Source organism: Zosterops lateralis (assembly GCF_965231275.1).
Source record: "Zosterops lateralis genome assembly, chromosome: 14".
NCBI classification, from domain to species: domain Eukaryota; kingdom Metazoa; phylum Chordata; class Aves; order Passeriformes; family Zosteropidae; genus Zosterops; species Zosterops lateralis.
Genome location: NC_139774.1, coordinates 14,348,569 through 14,368,492, shown reverse-complemented (window position 1 = coordinate 14,368,492; position 19,924 = coordinate 14,348,569). Strand labels below are relative to the sequence as shown.

General features: G+C 38.9%; 1 protein-coding gene across 5 annotated transcripts in view; it reads left to right on the top strand.

Moving 5' to 3' along the window:
* The window catches only part of EBF1 (EBF transcription factor 1), a 267,551-nt gene that overhangs the window by 231,260 nt on the left and 16,367 nt on the right, over window positions 1–19,924 (top strand). For all 5 annotated transcript variants that reach the window (XR_014591142.1, XM_083871631.1, XM_083871630.1 and 2 more), the window contains exon 11: window positions 4,909–4,997. Coding sequence is in view for 4 of the 5 variants with exons in the window: in XM_083871631.1 (XP_083727757.1) it covers window positions 4,909–4,997 (89 nt within the window). In the remaining variant the exon portion in view is untranslated. The remainder of the gene's footprint in view (window positions 1–4,908; window positions 4,998–19,924) is intronic.

Below are 19,924 nucleotides of genomic sequence, written 5' to 3'. Positions count from 1 at the left end.
TGAGATAGGGACGGTCAGACCTGTGGGCCTGAGGCCTGAGGCAAATTTTTTTATAGCCTTCAGCCTTTTTTTTTTTTTTTTTTTTTTTTTTTTTTTTTTTTTTTTGAGTTATTTGAGCCCTCAGAGTCCCTTCCCTCTCCTTGCAGCCTTTTCCACTGGAAAAGCAGATGGGAAGTTCATAGGTCTAAGTGCTGCTTTCTCATTGGTTTTGGGTCAAACAGAATGAAAAAGAAACAAGGACTGAAAAATAAAAGGAGTAAATGAAACCATGAATGCATGGGAAACAAATTAACTGGATATGTTTTACATTCTGAAATATTTCCATAATGCTTCTATGTAGTGTGTGTTTATTTTTCTTTGAATAATAATGTTAAAATGTGTCTAATTCAATTACTCTCTGCATTTGCTGAATGAGTTTTCCTTGGTGAAGGGCTGTCCTACACTACCCCAAGCTACGAATTCCATGTGATATTTGAACAGGTCCTTTTAATTGCTGATATTAAGTGTCGATCATTCTGCTGTGAGTTGGCAGCATGGCCAGAGAAACAAATTCCTCTCTCAGATACATCAGACAGTCATTCAATTAACAACCAAAGCTTTATTGACACAGTAGGAATTCATTATGTGAAATATTAAAAAAAGCCCTCCACTGACTAGTTAAAAAAAAAAAAAAAGAAGAGACTTTTAAAGATGGTGGATTATCTGCATGTGGTTATTAAAATTATTTGTGCAGAATTTGAAATTATGGTTATGATGGAAACATTTTTTCTCAGAGGCATAAGCAGCATTTTTGTTGAAAACATAAGCTGGACTTTGAAAAGATGACTGTAATGTACACATCCCTATTTCCACAGACATTCTGCATTTTCTTGATTAAAAGCCTTAGATTTTATGAGTTATGGCTTTAGACTTGCTGCATAAAGAGCTTCATGGCTTATTCTGTTAGAGTCTAATTTGAAAGAAAGTTCTTCCTCAAGGGTTTAAGAAGTAATTCATAAAATGGTAAGAATAATAAATATTGTGCCTTAACTCATACACTAGGATAGAGAGACAGATTTTGTACACCTGGGTGTAATTTTAGTTAATTCACACAAGAGACAGGCTGAAAGTTTATTGTTTGGAAGGAGAAAAATGGCTTAAATCTTGTATTTGCAAAAATGATTATATTAGCTTAAATGAAAATGCTACTCTATTAATGGCTTCAATAAGCTTCGCATTTGGAAAAGTATTTTAATAAAAAGTTACCTGAAGTTTACTGCAACTTAAAATATGTAAGTGAGGGAAAAGTACTTACCTTGATTTATATGTCTTTTGGAGGTGTAATTATTGGCTTTTTACTCACCTATGTAAAACAATGTACTTTTGTAAATGGATTTCTGGCCACTTTACTCCTTTTTCTTTTTTTTTTTTCACATAAAAAATAAGCACTGTCAATCAAAGAATTTTAAGGTTTATTTCCTCTTTAGAAATGATTGATAGCCTTTTAGATTTACAAGTTGACAAGTTAAAGGGTTCTATTGGTATAATTATGTACTAAATTCACAGTCTTTCAATTTAAATGTCCTTTTAAAACCACAAGATTATCATACCTGTATTTTGAAAAGTGGGCCAGTCAGTTTGGGTTGGTATACAAATTGCTTCCATTAGCCTTGGGACCTATTTGAATTTAGCACAGTTTTTTAAAGTTAGCAGTACTTTCAATGGTACTTTTAAAATATAAGGTAATGGGAACGCATTTTAAGTACCATATGTGTTAGCTTGTTTTTAATGTAGGGATGTCAAGAACACAAATAGAGAGTTTGTATTCCTGATTGAGTCTTTTTTCCCAATCATGGAAAGAAAACTGTTATTTGAATTAAAGGGCTGAGAAATGCCTTATTGTGGATGGACTTCAGGAGCAGAGACCAGTAACTTAGGGGGGGAGAGGAAAACCTGGGAGGGAGGTGCTGTCTGACCTTGCAGTGCTTGGAGATGAGAATATTCCCTTTTCTTTGGAGTTTTTCCACCTCCTGACACACAACTGGTCTGGTTTAATGCTGAGGGTGGGGTTAAATATCTGTGAACAGATCTCTTTAATCGAGAGATGATTGATGACATTTGGGTTGTAAATGAACAGGGAATGGAGGGCTGAAATTGTCCAACCTATGGTCAGATGTCCAGGCAGCTAAAGATCTCTTTCTTTTTTTAAAATTTTATCTAAGATTGAAAGGTTGAAGGGTTATAGACTAATGAGTGCTATTTAACAACAGTAGTTTAGGACCCAATCCTGCAGACTGCTGTGTGCAACCTCTCCCCACCACTAAAGTAAAGCTGAAGCTGTTTGAGGCAGAAAGTTTTCACTCTCACAGTGTGCCTGATGCCTTGTGAGATTGGACCATAAAATTAACATTTTTTTTTTTGGCCATTTAGTTCAGAAAATACTCAGAGGAAATACTCAGTGGATTTCAAATGTGTTGAACATGTAGGAAGATATGAGAAAATGACTGCTAGCTCTGGGGGGATTTCAGAACTGGCCTCCATTTATAATATTGCAAAATTTAGTAACTACTTTCCCAAAGGATCTAAAGGGAAAATGGCCATAAACTAGACTGAATTAGAGGAGAAACACATTTGACAGAACCACACTAAAATCTTGGAACATATTTGGAAAAGAAATGTAAATTTGGACTGTAGGGTTTGAGGGTTTTTTTAATCTTTTCAGAGAACAGCTATATTTGATAATAAATATAAATAGCAATAAATTAATTTATTTTAAAAAGGTTTAAACTAAGTAGCCTTGAAAGTAAATTCAGAGGTAAGGAAACCAGGGGGTTCCAAACCAAGGAACTGTGATATTTTCTGCAAAACTAGACAACAGAGAGATCAGCATGAGCCAGGGTGTGAAAGGAAATGTAGGAGAAAAAGGCTCAACCATCCCAAAATCAAAAAAAGCCCAAGAAAAAGAAAAGCCTTATGCTCACTCCTTCCTGAATATAAATAAAAGATCACATTCAGATTTTCCTGATGAAAGGAAATGCCTGAAAAAAGCCCAAACAAACAAGGAGACTGGAGGGGTGTCTTGACCTTCAAGGTAGTAAAAAGCTCAGAAAGTAAAACCCTGAAGCATTTCTAGTCTGGTGTTACCACAACACTGTAAGACTAATTTCAGGATATGGTCAGAAGGTTCCTTTCTGATATCAGAGGAATGTTGAGGTCCTGCTGGACCATGTCCCTCTCCAGCCAGTTCCCATCACCCTCAGTTTGTGTTTCACCATGTTGGGTAGATCTCCATTCCTCAACATCATCCTCCTCTGCCTCAGGCTGCAGCAGCATTGCTGGGTTTGCCTGTGGAGATGGGATGTGCCAAAGTTCCAGGAGGTGATAAAAAAATTGACCCTTTTCTTGCCAGCTGGACAATCTGCTGTAGAAATATAGTTTGAAAATAACAGTGATTTAAAGGGATAGTTTTGTGGGTTTGGTGTGGAATGGCAATTAATTAAGAAGCCAGGGGTTAGATACTGGCTTCATCATAACATGAAGACCTTTAGGAGTGTGGAAAATTGTTCTCTTCACTTAAAACATAGAAATATAGACAGGTTGTGCCATGTTGAGGCTGGGAGATGGAGTTTAATGCTAAATCTTTTTGCAGTGTTCCAATATCATCGTTGTAGCCACATAATAAAGTTCATAATAAGATCCTCATAAAGGTATATGATATATTCATAAATTAGTAAGACTTTGTGTGAGAAATATTTTCTTTTGCTATTAATAAGCTAAGACAAGGAGAAAAACTTTAAAGTGACTCAAAAATGAAAGAAAATAGATTTTTTTCCTCTACAAAAGAAAAAAAAAGGCTGAAAATATAAAAATCCACTTTCAAATTGATTTTTTTTTCCATTTAACTCAAAAAATTCAAACAAATTGCTGTGGAATATTTCCACATCTCTATAGGCATGGGAGAGTCAAGATGTGCTGTTGTTTAGAGATGCTCGAGAATACTTGACTGTTCCAGTTCACCAAAGCACTTAGGAAATTCTAAGCACATGTTGAAGTCTCACTAACATCTGAGTTTTAAAGTGATCATATGACTGGAAATATAGCTAGAAGGTCATTCAGTGCAGTCCCCTGTAATTATAGGCAATCATATAAAAAACATAATATGCTCAAATTTGCTTTGCTGAAAGCAAATGGGTTTAAGTATGTGCTTACAGATAAGCATGTGCTTAAAGGCTTGACACAATCAGAGCTTCCATTAATGCAGACAGACCAGCATTTTCATGAAGATTAAAGTGTTCCACTTTCACCATTTCTCACCTCCATTTTATCGGACAAGGACTAGGCAAAGATGAACTAAAATAATGGATGTATTTTCTTTTTTTAATTATTCAGTCTCCTGGATCAGTTTAGTGCTTAAGCTGCTGAAGTCAGTGTCGATGAGTAAAAAATAAAACCTCTGCCAAGACACTTGCCTGTATTTCACAACAAAATTATTTGTGAACATTGCACATGGAGCATATTAAATGTACAATGAAATTTGTAACAAGAAAGGCACTGTAATAGTAACTACTTTTGTCTTCCAATCACCTTCCTCATAATACAAAAAACCCTACATGAAATGTGGGGTGTAAAGTATTTAGTGAATTGATTTCATTGTGCCTTTCAGAGATAATAATTGCTTCCTGTCTGGAAGTTCTATGCAACATCCCCAAATCTTCCAGCAGCTTTGCTGGAGGAGCTGAAGTGGGAAGGTTTGGGTTGGAGCCAAAGGACCGACCTCAAGCAGTGTTTGAACCAAGACTTCAGTCAGTGCTGAGTTCTAGGGGGGTTTTGCTGTGGTCCTGCTGTGGTCTTGTGATGCCTTTGCCTGTTGTCACCTGAGCCCTTTGCTGTGCCTTTGTCACCTCACGCTGCTGTTTGTTGTTGTTTCAGCTCTGAACGAACCCACCATTGACTACGGTTTCCAAAGGTTACAGAAGGTTATCCCCCGGCACCCCGGTGACCCCGAACGCTTGCCAAAGGTCAGCACAGAGTTTATTGTCTTATTAAATATGGTAAAGATGGTTGCTGCATGTTTTTGTCTGAAAGTGCAAGGCTCTGTGAATGTGATGGTCCTGGTTTGGTACCCAACCCAGAGGAGCTGAAACAGAGGGATGACCAAGAAATCTCAATCAGCAACTGGAGCTTAGGTTACCTTTTCAGTCTTGCCTCTCTTAAACACAAATCTTTCTCTCTTCTAAAACACATAACAATGAACATATTTTTTAGTTACCATTTTGGGACCTGAGCAGTGTTTTCATAGAATAATGATGCTTTTTGGTTTTGGTATCAGTAGCACTTTGCCAGCATAGTTTTGAGAACTTCACCAGTGATAAAATCAAGTTAATTGGATGTGACTCCATTGCTGCTGCAGCATGTATTGGTTTAGGATAGTAATGCTCATATACTGTTTTATTTCAGGATTGCAGATTTAATTAGAGCATTGTGTACTGCAGTGACGTTTGTTCCCATGAAAATTAGTGAGGTTTTTTGTTGATTTCTGTCAAGTAAAAGCTGGGGGAAAGGACAGCATCATTCAGATGAGTTTCTTGTACTGGGAAAACACTGGGGTTGCACTCAGATCTGGTTTTGCTGCCTTGCAAGAATTTGCAGTGACTTTTGTGGTATACTGGGCTACGAGGTGGGAGATTTAAGTATTGCTCCTGTCCACAGGAACTCTGAGCAGTAGTGATGATCTGGAGTTACTGTCTGTGCCCAGCTGTCTCCAAATGTTTTATCTGCTATTACTGAGTGAGCTGGGGAGTCAGAACACTCCCTGTGAAAAAGAAAATGTGAATTTTCAGACCTGAGACACAGACAAATGAATAGTTCAGTTAATGTACATCCAGTATAGCCTTTGTGACTGGGCAATACTTGTGACCTTTTATTCTGTAGCTCACTGAGCTGTCTACAGGGTTTCATCAGGGATTGTTGTAGGCTTTGATTAGTTGCATTTCTAAAGTGTTTGAAAGGTGAGAAGATTTCTCAAACATTGGAACTTAATATGTTTAATTCCTTGAAAGAAATAAAATTCAGTATGTGGCTTTTTTTTTTTTTTTTTACAGGCTTATTTTGTCTTTTATCTTTGCCTAGAAAGGCTGCAGGCTGTGTTTTTGGGGTCACTGATGTGCTGTCCTTCCCTCTTCCAACCAGAGAAACACGCTGTCCTGGAGAGTTACATTTACCATTGGCTCTGTTCACCCTCTGCAAGCTGTCCCTTTCCCTAACATTTGGACAGACTTGCAGCAGGACACAGCTTTCATGGCTTGTCAAGTTTCACTCCAGAGCTGCAGCCCTTTCCAAAGAAAGAGAGCATCCTTCTGTAGGGGCTTTTTTTTCACCTCTGTGCTGGCTCTGCTGCCAAATGTGCTTCTGGAGAAAAATAGTTTCACAAAAAAGAAGAAGCCACCCTTCACTATGGACCAGGCATTTGCAAGGCCCAAAAGAAATGCTGGAAAACCTTCCTAAACCAAACATTCCAGCTGGCTAGTAGATTTTATTTAAATGAGAAAATTCAAGTAAAATAAAATTGGGCAATTCCAAATTGAGTTATATGTCCTGGAGTTGTAGTGCATCACCAACTTCCACAGGAATTGGGCTCATTTTTGACTCCTGAGGCACCGAGGGGAGTCCCCAGCAGTGCCCCTTTGTTCTGGGGTGAGAATGTGGGAATGCACCTCCAGGACAAGCACCTTCCTCTTTCCCATTTGGTCTGAGACTGGTACCACACATTCCTGCTGCCTATAATCAGACAGAAGAAAGCTTCTTCTAGCTCCATATCCTGACTCTGAAATTTAGCAGGTATTTATGGATAAGGTATGAGAGTGAGGGTTAGCACTGAGTCATCTGTCCCTTTTTATATCCTTTTGGCTTCATGAATTTCTTTGAGGTACCTTTTAAACTAATTTTTCAAGTCTTTAAATCAAGGGAAATTGTGGTTATGTCTGCAGAGGTAAGATGCGATGGCTTAAAAAAAGAGGTTACTTCTTAAGGGTTGGACAAACTCAGTGAAGAAACTGGCAACAGGATAAAGAGAGGACCTTTTTTTTTTTTTTTTTTTTTTTGTCTGTCTTTGGGTAATTCTTTCTGTGCAAGCTTGAAGGTTGGACCTCAAGTTCAAGTCTCATTATTATGCCACACACAGAAGCTGAATGCAGCAGGGGTTGGCACATGTTGACTTCTGTATTTGAGGCACTGATGGTTCAATTCCCAGCATCACTTGCTGGCTCCAGGATCATCATCAAGGACGCCGTGAGCCTCTGTGCTGGTGAGCACTGCACAGTGCTCTTCCCCATGTCATTAGACCAGGAAGGGCTTTGGCACTCTTCCACTACAGACAATTCTCAGTGGCTACTTAGAGGAGTGTTGGAAGCCATATGGCTCCCACAGTGGAACCACAGGCAGAGAGGGCAAATATTTGAGAGAAGCAGCAGAGAGGAGAGAGCAGTGCTCAGAGCTCTCAAAATCCTTCCCTCCATTTCCCCCATTGTCCTGACAGCACATCATCACTTTCTGTTCATGAAAAAGCTTGTGCCTTTGCATCAAATAAAACAAGTCATAATTCTCTAATTGCTGCTAGGGTCCATGGCCATTATTCCATTGAAACATTACTAATGAATTAGAGATCTTTCCAGAGGTAGAAGTGGTTGTAATTTTTGTGTTCATAAAGGCATGCTGCCCTTCCCATGGACCATCAAGAGCATTCTGCTCTGTGACTTATCCCTGCAGTCAAGGAGAATTGTTGAGGCCATCAAGTGAGTGTTAGTGCATGCTCTGCCCTCCAGAGCTGAGGAAGTTAGCAGCATTTCTAAAACCATTGAGGCTGTTTAAGAACTTTGATCTCCCCAAGTTTAGAACCAGTATTTTCAATACTGTGCTCAGTATTTATGCTCAGGATTAATTTTTTGAAATGTTCCAGCTAAGTAGGCAAAGAAGAAAAGGGCAAAATTTAAAAAATAACTTCTCCTTCCCTGTGCTTCAACAGGCAAATTCCAGTAGAGAATGCCCTCCCACAGTGAGGAGAATGGGAGCACCTGGAGATGAGGATCTTTGGACTGCTAGATTGAGAGCTGATGTGCTTAAAGTAGAAAGACAATATATAGTTTCTGGAGAAAAGAGAGGGAGTTGAGGCTGGCAGCTGAGCTATGGAGCCTGCTTGTGCCAGAATCCTGTTCCCTTCTTGTCCAGAGCAGGTCAGGGAAGGCAGGCAGTGGAAGGAGATGTGCATGTCTGTACAGACACCCCCACACCCAAAAACACCAGGAGGAGAGCCAAGAGGTGGTGGGATTAGCACCCAAAGCTTGGAGTGAGTTCAAGTACCAGGAGTGTGCTGGGCAGTGCAGTCTTTCCTTTCTGATACAGACAGGAGGTAGATCAGAGGAAACAAGAGACCTCTGGGGATAAGAGAAAAGGAACACTGTGATGCTCAGGTTGAGAAATGGTGTCATTGTCCTGCAGTCTGTAGAGAGCCTGTGTGGAGCTGGGAACAGTCCTGCATGTGTGTGTGTGTGTGTGTGTGCCCCATTTCCATCTCCAGTGTTTGCACACGTGCACACAAAGGCCCTCGTGGTGTTGTTGGTTCCTGTGCACATAAACTGCACTGGAGATCACTGAAGAGTTCAGATCACAACAACATGTTGAGTCTATTAAGGTTCATTCATGTAACTACCCTGCAATCCTTAAAATAAATCCCTGGCAGACACGTTGCAATTCTGCAATTTTGTTAAAACTCCACAGCTAGAGCTGTAAAACAGCTTCAACTGTGAGCTAGATTTGAAACACATCCATCCTAAATGATTTAATAACAACGATTCCTCTTTATATGCAATTTCCTAGATTTTATTTGCCATTTTCACCACTCCTACAACTCATCACTTGTATTTAGATTAAGCAGAAGATTGTTCACTCTGTGTTTGAGAAGCGAGTCATTGCATCAACTCCCTCTGTGATCTGACATCCTCTCCCTCCCAGTCTGTTCCTTCGGTGCTGTCTAGGAGACCCCTTATCCCTCCTGAAAGGGACATTTACTTCTGCTTTCTCTTCATGTAGATGAAAGTGGAGCTTCTCTCTCTAGTGCACAGGGGGCTCCCTGCTGAGCTGAGAGCACAGGTAACCAGAATCCTCCTTCCCTTCAGCTCCTTTTCTCTGGTCAGTCATTAAAACCCCCCAAGACATAGCCCACCTCCTCGTTTAGGACACTAATAGAAGACATGTGGTTGTTAGGAACCAGAGGCTGGCAAAAGCAGTTGTCTTTTTCCATGTGAAATCCCACAGATCTGCCCTTTATCCATCGTGACATGGGTATTGTTTATATTGCAAATAAAGGTTGTCTCTAAATGTGGGTGGTTGGCTCAGGCTTGCCAGCAGAGGTTAAAATAGCAACGAAGACAATGCAGCTCAGGTTTGTTGCTTCAGACAGACCCAATGGAAATTCCAGAAAGCATTGCCATCTACTAACTCAACATATACTGCATTTTAACCTAAGTTAGTGATTTGCAGCTAAGAAAACGCCTTTTTTTTTTTTTTTTCTTTTTTTTTTTCTTTCTTTTTTTTCTTTTTTTTTCTTTTTTTTTTTTTTTTTTTTTCCCATCCAGTGTAACAAGGGAATCATTAGAAAACTTTTATACTAAGTGTGGGCAGGAAGGGGGGGCATGTAAAGAGGAGCTATTAGAGTTCATCTGTACAGAAGGGATGTGCTTGGAGAGTTCTACATTCTATTGTAAAATATACAGGAATTTGAGACCAGGGTTAAGGTGAAACTCTCAACAGCTGAGTTTTTTTGAAGTTTCCTAGCAATTTGAGCACTTGGTTGAGGAGCTTGTTTAGGGGGTCTGATATTTTGTTTATCCTATAGAAAATAGTCAACCAGAGAGCATCAAAACTTCTGAGAGGGTGAGGTACCTATGCAAGGTACCTTTATGGGGTGGTGGATGTCAGAGGGGTGTCTGGGAATATGCAGAGCCTGAAATGCAGAGCAAAGGGACAGAGGCGCCACTCGCTGAAGGGCAGAGCCAGCACACAGGGCTGGCAAGGAGCCCTTTCCTTTCTGAAGGTCAGCAGTGTGCACACACATTTCACTGAGCTTTCTTTATAACTGGGTCAGCATTTACTCAGCAAATGATTAGAGCAGATGGTGTAATTTAGAATCTATGACAAAACTTTTAATAGATCAGGGCTAACATGATGACAAGGAGCTCTGTGCCATTCTCTGCTCCTGCTCTCTGCTTTGCCTTGGGGTAAAAATCCTGCCTGGGATTGGATTTTCTAGTCTGCACATTCCATCTGAGCGACTCCAACCACTTGTTTGAGCATCCTGTAGGAGGGATCCCCACATTTCTCAGTTTCTGTATCCTCATCCTTCTTGGTTTTAAATACAATTAACTGAGGATGACAGGAAGACACCAAACAGGTAAACACAGTCCTTTCAAGGAGCAGGTTTGGAAGGAAAAAGCCACAGTTTGAAGAAAGTAACAAAGGCTGCATTTGTGTATTTTGCTCCATGGAGCTGAAAATATCTAGTAAATTGATCCCGTGGGAGTAATAAATACACATTACTTTATCTTGTACTTCATGTCCTATACCCCTGAGCCTTGATAGAACAACACCACTTAATAGACTTAAAAAAAGAGTAATTACAGTCATTGGTTGTGTGATATTTCAGCCCTTCCAGCCCTGCCTGACCTTCTAATTTAGCTCACCGTGTCTAACTAATGCATTTATATTCATCTTTTATGAAGCATGTGTAGTACAAAATTGACTTTGCAGCCTTTAGCAAGCTGTCTTACCAGGTTTGGGATCTGGTTAGCACAGCACACTGTATAGCATATGTACATTTACAGCAAGATTTTGCATGCATATGGTTCTGAGCATCTATTACTTTTTATCCTTTTGGAAATAAAATAAAAAATATTTTTTTCCATTTCATCCTCCCCTCCCCTTTTTTTAAAGCTTTTATTCATTGCGGCATTATTTACAGCTAAACATGCAGGCAGGAAGATGCAAGCATTTTTAAAATGATTACCACTAATGTTTCTACTTGTCAGAAGTGCTTAAATTTTCCTGCACTTTGTCTAAAAACTTAGCACTTTTACCTTTTAAGAATTACAAATTTCTAAGATCTTACCAAGCTGATTTACAAACACAGCTGACAGTTTATGATGAATGATGTTGCAAAATGTGCAATATGTTTCTCTGTCATTTCTATGCATGTATATATTAAGAAGAAGATTAAGAAGAGAGAGAATCCCCCTCTGAAAGAAACCCTTGAGTTAGAGAGCACACACGCAAATCTCTCTCCTGTGTTTCCTCATAACTTCCCGCTCACTTCACTCATCCAGTGGAGCACAATTGTTCTCTGTGCATTTTCTCCCACCATATGGTATCCTCATTACCATACACTAAGGGTCCATATGGAGAACTTGTGAAGTGAACTGTATTCATTTTAACTGCCAGATGAGCAGCCTTTTGCTTTGCAAGCTTAGCTTAAGTCATCTGCTGTCTTTATGTTGTTATGGCAACACAGCACCAATAAAAAATTCTAATCTACTGTAAGTGTCTGGGATCACAGTATTTTAAATGCTCCCTATAACTGTCCTCCAAGTGAGGAGCTTGTTCTCTCTGTGGGACAAAGGGTTATTGTCAACTCCAGCAGGTGGCAGTAAAGAAATTGTTTCTTTTTTTTCCTTTAACCTTTCTTAAAAATATCTATTTTTCCTTTCCCCCCATATCTGCTCACCTCAGTCAGTCATAGAACTACACAACACGGACAGTCCTTTACATACTGAGGATTTGTGATGCTCGGGTAGGAATTGCAGGTGATACTTTTAAGTTACATCTCAAATATTAAAGAGAGGAAAGAATAAAACTGTGGAGGCAGCTCATGCACTTTACTGACAGAGATCCAGGCTCAAGTACCTCTTCACCAGGACTCTGATGCCTCCTCTTCACCAGGACTGCGATGCCTCCATAACCACACAGCTATGTTCAGTTTTGGAGCTGTTTTCTAGCTTCTAGCTACATTTCCAAATTCCTGGATCAAGCACAGAGCTAATTAAGAATATCTTATATTAATGGAAATAGGCAGCAGCATCCTTAAACATAAATCATCCTCACCTCCGCAGGCCACATGATACGTTGCATCTCTGTCTCCCTGTCTGCATCGAAAGTGAACGTTTGTAGTCTCAGTTCATCAGTTCACATTAGCCTCATGCTGAATATTTAAACACAGAACAATTTGAACACACCATGAAGAGAGACAGTGACTGCACTTTCACTTGGAACAGCAAGAGCTCATCTAATAATAATTTAGTAAATCAGCCATTTAGTGGCTCAGTTGTACACTGTATTGTGCCAAATAATATTCAGTTCAACTGTGCTGGTGAAATGGAAATTCAGACTCCAGACATTTTTTTGCTCAATGGAGAGATGAAATGGAAAACCACCCTCCCAATAGACTGTTTGAATGTAGTGATTTATCAAAAATACAGTAGAGTGACAATATAAACAGGATTTGGTTGTATGGGGTACAATCTATTCTAATTAGGCTTTTATTATTGCGGTTTCTCCTGTGCAGATTATTTGATAATTCAAGATTTCCATTTACCTCTTCAATTTATTTTATATACGGGCAGAGAGCAGATCTGTGTAGTCACAGCCTAGGTATAATCCTCTAAGGCCCAGTCCTCTGGGAAGCCTGGTGAACCCTTTATTGCCTTATTTTGAGCCCTGGCTCACAGGGAGCACCGTGCCCCAAGGGGCAATGGGGAAACACAGCTGCTGCCGTGGGTGTTGCTTCCTAGCATGAAAGCAATATCAGATTGATTCCTTTTCCCTTTTTAAGGCCATCAGGATTTGTAGGGAGTGGTTATATCTTAGAGTGACTGATATAACTGGAATAAAACAGGCTTTTTGGTGCCCATCCTTGCTTCCTACATGCTGACTGCACCTTTTCTCACCCGTATCAGTGTCTCTGATCAAAGCTATTACCTCACCCTACAAAACTTGCCTTGGTTGTAACCATAGCCCACTGTAACTTCAGCCAAACAGCTACACTTCAAGGCTGTCTCTGATGAAGATGGGGGAGAGATTGTGTTTTCCTAGAAAGTGCGTTGTGAAGTTTAATTTGCTCCCGTTAAAGCGAGATCTCCGAGTGCGAGGCATTGCAGAAGTGTGAAGTAATGTCTATAATCTCACCTGGAGTTTCCATTTCTGGCCTAGTTTTAGGTGTTATGTGGTGGTTTACGTGGTGATGTAAAATATGATTGCCGTGTATTTCTCACAACGCAGCCCAATTGAGCAGCAGAAAAAAGCATCCTCCAAACCATCATGATGCCATTTAGCAGAGAGTGCTGGAAGCAATAGGAAGCCTCCTGTCGTAATTCTTCTAAGAAATACAGAGCCTCACAATCTATGCCCAGCTGCTGACTCTAGAAAACTCAAGCATTTTGGTAAAATGAATCAAGCAGTAATGTTTCTTTTATGAGATCCCCTCCCAGGAAGGGAAGGTTTGGCACCATTTGGAGATGAGGCTCAGTGATCCATCATAGCAGAGGCAGCTGTCCTGGAGTGTCTCCCAGGTCACCCGATCGAACCGGTGGCTCTTACAACTGTATTACTGCTTATGGAACAGTAATTGAGGCACCATGGTTAAAAATTACCTGGTCTAATAGGCAGTGAACAATTTGCACTCAATACAATTATAAGCCAAATCATTCATTTCATAACACTTGGACTAATTTATTTGTTGACCTTTTAATATCCATAGCTCTTCAGTGGTATTAACTGCAACTTGGACAAAATCTCTTGTTCATTTTACATGCATTGATTTTTTTTTTTTTTTTTTCATTGAGGCAATAACAGTTGTTTGAGTACAACCTTTTCTTTCTGCTGTAAAAGTCAATCATGTAACTTATGATGATATAACTCAACTGGACTGGAATGTCCTCTAAGTACAATAGCACAATCTCAACCTACTTGTACAGGCACGGAAATGCAGTTTGGATTTATCTTAAAGAATATTTTGGAATACATATGTGACTACAGATAACAAATGATACATTTGCTGAGAGAAGAATGGAAACAAGACACAGAAGTATTTTTGAAGCAGAGCTACATATATTTAACACACTTTTTGTTGCTATATCACAGGCATTCCAAGGTACAGAAATTGTGAAGTTTTTGATTTTGTTCTTTAGGATGACTTAAGCATCCCCACTAATAATGCTGGATTCTTAATTTCATCTGCTCATAACATCTGGAAGTCCAAACATTTGACAGAATGGAGGTGCTTAATTTTTCCAAATGTGAGCTTCAGACAAATAAAATGTGTTTGAAAGTACTTTTTTAATAAACAGGAAATAAATAATACTCATAATTTGGTCATCTGGATTTTCTCTCATTATTCAGCTGTAAACTAGCATGAGCACTGAGGTTTTGTTGATCAAAAAAGCTACTGAAATATTGATGTATTTTGAAAAGTCAGTATTTTTGAAGCAATTCTATAAAATATATTGGTGTAGTGACAATAGTAATATTTTTTCCTCAACACTGAAAAAGGAGCCCCTAGATCATGTAAAATGCTGTGCCTGCTTTTACTTTCTGGAGCTGTACACAGAAATAGAGTATTACCTCTGTGAAATGTTGGATCAATTTCTTAAATTCATAGTTATTCAACATTTATACCTCCTTTGGATAATTTCAGCTGAATTATAGGACTGTAAATTAATAATAATAATAATACAAGAAACAAAACAGCTTTTGTTTCTGATAAGGAAGTAGGAGGTTTTTTAGAATATCTGATTGGAGCCACTTGGCTGAAGTTCTCTTTCAGAGCCAAAGTCTCTTTATACAATAAAATACCATGAGCCTTTTGAACACATAAAATATGGTTGTTACACATTTGGTATTTTATGCTTCCTTTGAAATTACCACTTGTATCTGCACCTAATCTATGGTCTCTCTTTTCATTTCAATGGGGTCTGAAGTGGTCCTTGGCTGTAATGAGAATGCCCCTTTCAAGAGACTTCTTTTAATTATGTCGATGATAAAATGGAAGTGAAAGTAGTAATTTGTAGGGGTTATGACTGAGCAGTGTTTTAACTGTAATACTAAAACCCACCAACATTATTCCAGTCTCTATTTCAACATTTTTATGCATCCACTCTCCACAGAACAGAGTGGAATATTATTGTGGGTCAGAATTTCAATGTGTCTTATTTTTCAGTTTCTTCCTGCTATTAAAATTTCTAACTGCTCACTCTTCCCACCTGAAGCATCCAATCCAGGAAAGTGACAGTTGCACAGATCTTAATGATAGACTGGGTTTTTTGTTTGGTTTGGTTTGGTTTAGTTTGTTGTGGGTTTTTTTCTCCTTCATTAAAAGAAAGCATGGATAGGTCTTTAATTAATTGGGAATTGTTTTTTTTTTTAACAGAAAAGAGCTAATTTAGCATCTTTAGATATTTCTAGGGGTAAATGCATAAGGCAAACTGTGAAAATAAAATGGACAAAACACGTATCTATAATTAACACTTTAATTGCTACACAGCTCTCTGCAGGATTTTTGCCATGCATTACCAAGCATATTTCTCTATAGATTTAAAAGTAGCCAAGTGAATTAAGCCACCCAATACAGTCTAGTTTGACCTAATGTGAGATCAATTGAAAAGTGTTAGGACTTGACCTGTGTTTGGAAAATCTTTGTGTACACAAATCATAGAAAATAGATATCAGCATGTCCATTTGCCAAGGAAAGTTTTTCAATCTTACAAATACGTAATTTGATATCTGCATTATGCCATACACAAAATCATAAGCCACAGGTAATCTTTTTTTAATTCCCAATATTCCAGGGATTTTTTCTAATGGATTCAATAATATGATCCATAGAATAAATCTTCTAAAACAGCCTCTTCAGTATCTTTGAATGAGAATGTCAGAATTAGTGCCTCCATTCAATTTTCCAAATGCTTTGAAAGTTTACCTAAGTCCAGACCCTTCAAATAATTCAAAACACTCTTCTTCTTCCATAAAGGAATGTTGACAATTTCCCCAAAAGATACAGGTATAAATTAGCCAGGAGAAGATTTTGAGCAAGAACTCCTTTTTCCCCCCCTTTTTTTCTCCCAAGAAATAGGAATGTTAATACCAGCAAGAGGAAGAACTATCAGAAAATCTTACATATACAAAACTGAAGAAAAGCCCCCAAACCTAAAAACTCCTTAATCTCAATAAGAAACATCTAATTTAAAGTACTGTACATGCTCATACAAATAGTTTGGAGTAAATGTTCAAAAAATAAATGCCCAATGCTCCTATCCAAAATTGCCCTGGGGTTGATGGTAGTGAAGGCACATGAGGAAAGTTTAGAAGGAAATATTGCTTTTAGGTCATTGTGAAAAAGCTTTTGAGGTCAGATAAAAGAAAAGAGTCTAATGTTGTCAATTGTTTGCTCATATAGATAAATCAGGAATAATCCTTTTGCAGCCTAGATAGAGGAGAATAGTGTGAGTCACTGTAACCTGGTGGGATGGAGGGATTTCCATAAAGGAAGTTGGCGAAGGATTTTTTTGTTAGTCACTAAATTATGTGGACTTACCCATTTGTGCTCTAGTTTGCATCTAATTAGATTGTCTTCTGGTGGTTCACTGGATATGACAAACTGGCCATAGCATGAATGATGGGATGCCATAAAAGAAGTGCATGCAGGAGAACTGGTCTTTCCATGCTACAAATCCTTCAGGTTTTTATACAGCTGTCAAAGGTGTTTCCTCTCCTGATGTGGCTGTTTCAGGCTGAGGAGGTCTGTCATCAGACCCTCACAGTGTGAGCCTGCAGGACAATCTGTGGGAAATGCTGTAGGGGAGGCCAGAGAACTGCCACAGTGTTGGTGAGTCCCAAACACAACTGACACCCGCCAGCTCTCAGCTGATGCGCTGCAGGTTGGGAACAGACACAAGGGTACAATGCAGGAATATCCACCAGCCCTGCACTGGCTCCATGAAAGGGAGATTGGCCCCATGAGGTAAATCCTGACAGCTCTGAAGGGTTCCTGCATGTGGCTGTAAATACCTTTTTCTGGTAAACTGAGGGGTCAGGGACATGACATGACATGATATGCCATGGACTTACTTAGGAGAAGTTAAGTTCTCCAGCTCATAGAAGGACTTGGATGTGAGTCATGACATCACTGTTATCCCTACAGTCCCTAAAGGAGATGATTTCAGTCCCAGCAGGGTGATTTTAACTGCATATCTGCTCTCCTATACCCCTCTTCTCCCTTTACTTAGAGACCCAACATTAGCAGACAAGTCCAGAGCTTTTAGCAACAAGACCCTCCAAATGACTTGCCAGATGCTTCAGTTGACAGTAATATGGTGGGAGCATCCAGACTCTCAAATGACAGTTCATTCAAAGAGTTATTCCAAACCAGCAATATTAATGATGATTCCCTGATGATTCCATGCCACCCTATCTCGATGAAGAACACATCTGTGTTAGCTACTAATTCTCTTGTTGTTATGTGCCCATCATTTATGGAAATGGGACCACCAGCATGAGTGGTGTGGATTATAAAAGGAGGCTGATATTTTTTTTTTTAGTGTTTAACTACACCATATTTCCAGGAAGATAATAGGTGTGACATGGGAGACTTGCAAGGACAGACTTGCAAGTGATCATCATAATTTTGTTGTATCTTTTGTCAGCAGTATTTGCAAAGAAGACTGTTTGGACAGGGTGTGTTTTCCCTGTACGCATTTATCACCTTTGTGGTTAAGAGGAGTTTTAATCATCGATTCTCAATGTTTATGGCTAAATGCCTGCTCCCATTTGCACTTCAGTGTTTGTTCTTTCTGCTGCCTCATAGAGGCTTCCTATATTTTATTTATAAGGTTGGCTCATTGTGGAGCAGGTGGTAAGGTTATGCATGACTGTTTTTAGTGCTGTACATGTAGGCTGTGATTTTCAGTTTGGGTGGAGGCTGATGAGACTACAGTGGCTTGGAAAGACCAAGGTTCTAGCTCCCACTATAAACTTATTTTCTGGGAAGTTGGCACTGAAATTCAGTGGCAGGAATTCAGTGCACTTCCATCCTGTAGGCAGTGGTAAGCTGAAGGTTTTTTTTGCCCCTCAAGTGAGATATGCTGTTTTTCTCTCCCATTTTGCCTTCTTGTCTTTGTGGCGTTCACTTCTCTGGTATGATTCAGTCATAATACATGGAAACCATTCAGTTGTTTGTTTGTTGGAAAAGTTTTCGGCTTGGTGTGAGTACAAATATCTTTTTAGAGAAATGGCCCTGTTATTTTATACTTCCCATTAGGCTGGCACAGTTCCCTCAGTCTTACAGTAAATGGAGGATCTTTACATTTTGAATGGCTTTTATGAGTCTTTATAAAGCTATAATTGCTGAAAATGATACAATAATGCAGTTCTCACTGTTGATGGGGAGAGATGGGAGGTTCTGGACAGGCTGAAGCTCTTGCTTACCAAGCTCAATGTCTGGCATTTTAGATCTTTGGCATTCTTGTAAATATCTCTCTTGGTTTTGCCTTTACATTTGAAAGAGGTGTTCACAATTTTATCTTTTAAAATATAATTCACAAATTACACAAATTTCAAGTGTAAGTTTAAAACTTACTTCTAATCCATGTCCTTAGCTATCACATTTATTGTTTCACCAACTGAAAACCAAAGGGAAAATCTGAGCACAAATTACTGTGATTTTGACTAGAAATTTCAGAATGTGACCTTTCCAAGGTGAAGAAGTGACCTGGAGTCTGATGTTGAGCATTTTGAGTCTGCAGAGGATTTTTTTTCTTGCAAGTAGCCACGAGAGTAGGAAGTTAGAAGGCAGAGGCAGGAGGTCAGACATAAGAGTCAAGGAAGTATGAATGACATCATCATCCCTAAGTACCCTCTCAGAAGATGAATGAGCTCTCTCTTGTATTACAATGCTAAAGAGCATTAGAAGGTGATATGATACCCAGACAACACATAAGATAAATGCCTCAGAGGATGCTGGAACAGCTTCCCCCCCACGCCCTCCATGAGTTCATAAATCCTTTGGTGGTCTCAATAATACAATATGTGGCTGATGAGTGTTATATATTGTGGTCAGCTTCTTCTTGACAAAATTCATTTCGGTTTAACGAGTACCTTGAACATTATCTAATTTAGTTACTTAAGCTGAACAACTCAGTGTAACTCTAGATACCCTTTATCTCACCAGACTCACGGCCCTTTTGGGACACAGACTGGATTTTTTTTTCATGAGTTTCTCAATAAAAAGTAAGCAGATGTTACAAGAAGAAATACCCCGTCTCTTTTAAAACTAACAAAAATGTGTTTGTCATAATGAATCTTGACACAAAGTGTTTTCATCATGATAAAACTTGAAATGCAAGTTTCATGTTCTTAATGAAATCCTTCTGAAGGAAATGCAAGCCTCCAACAAAACATGCTGAGGTGCTGTAGTGTTCGAGGTACATTCAGTCAGAAGTGGATTCAGTTTGAATTTCAGCCTTTGTGCTTCAAAAGTGCAGTTATACCAATATGATTTATAATATTTTTTTCATACGGTAGTTTTGGGATATGCAAAGTTGCAGTAGACTTTACTACTCAGCCCCTCTTTTGGGCATGTAGACAGCCTTTATTATCTTCAGGAGGAAAATTTGATCAAAATATTTAATTGTGAGCCTGTTTCAATAATTAAAAAAGTAAAAATCCGTCAGTAGAAAATCAGCTACAGTTTGCAGTAAAAATAGACTATGGATTTTTGGTGTGCAGCTTCATGGAGTGCAGAGTTCTGATGTATCATGTTTAATTACTAAAGTAATCTTTCCTTTTCTCAATATTTGCTCATTTGTGATTTTTAGAGAAATAAAATTATTCTCTTTTGAAACAAAATGCAAAA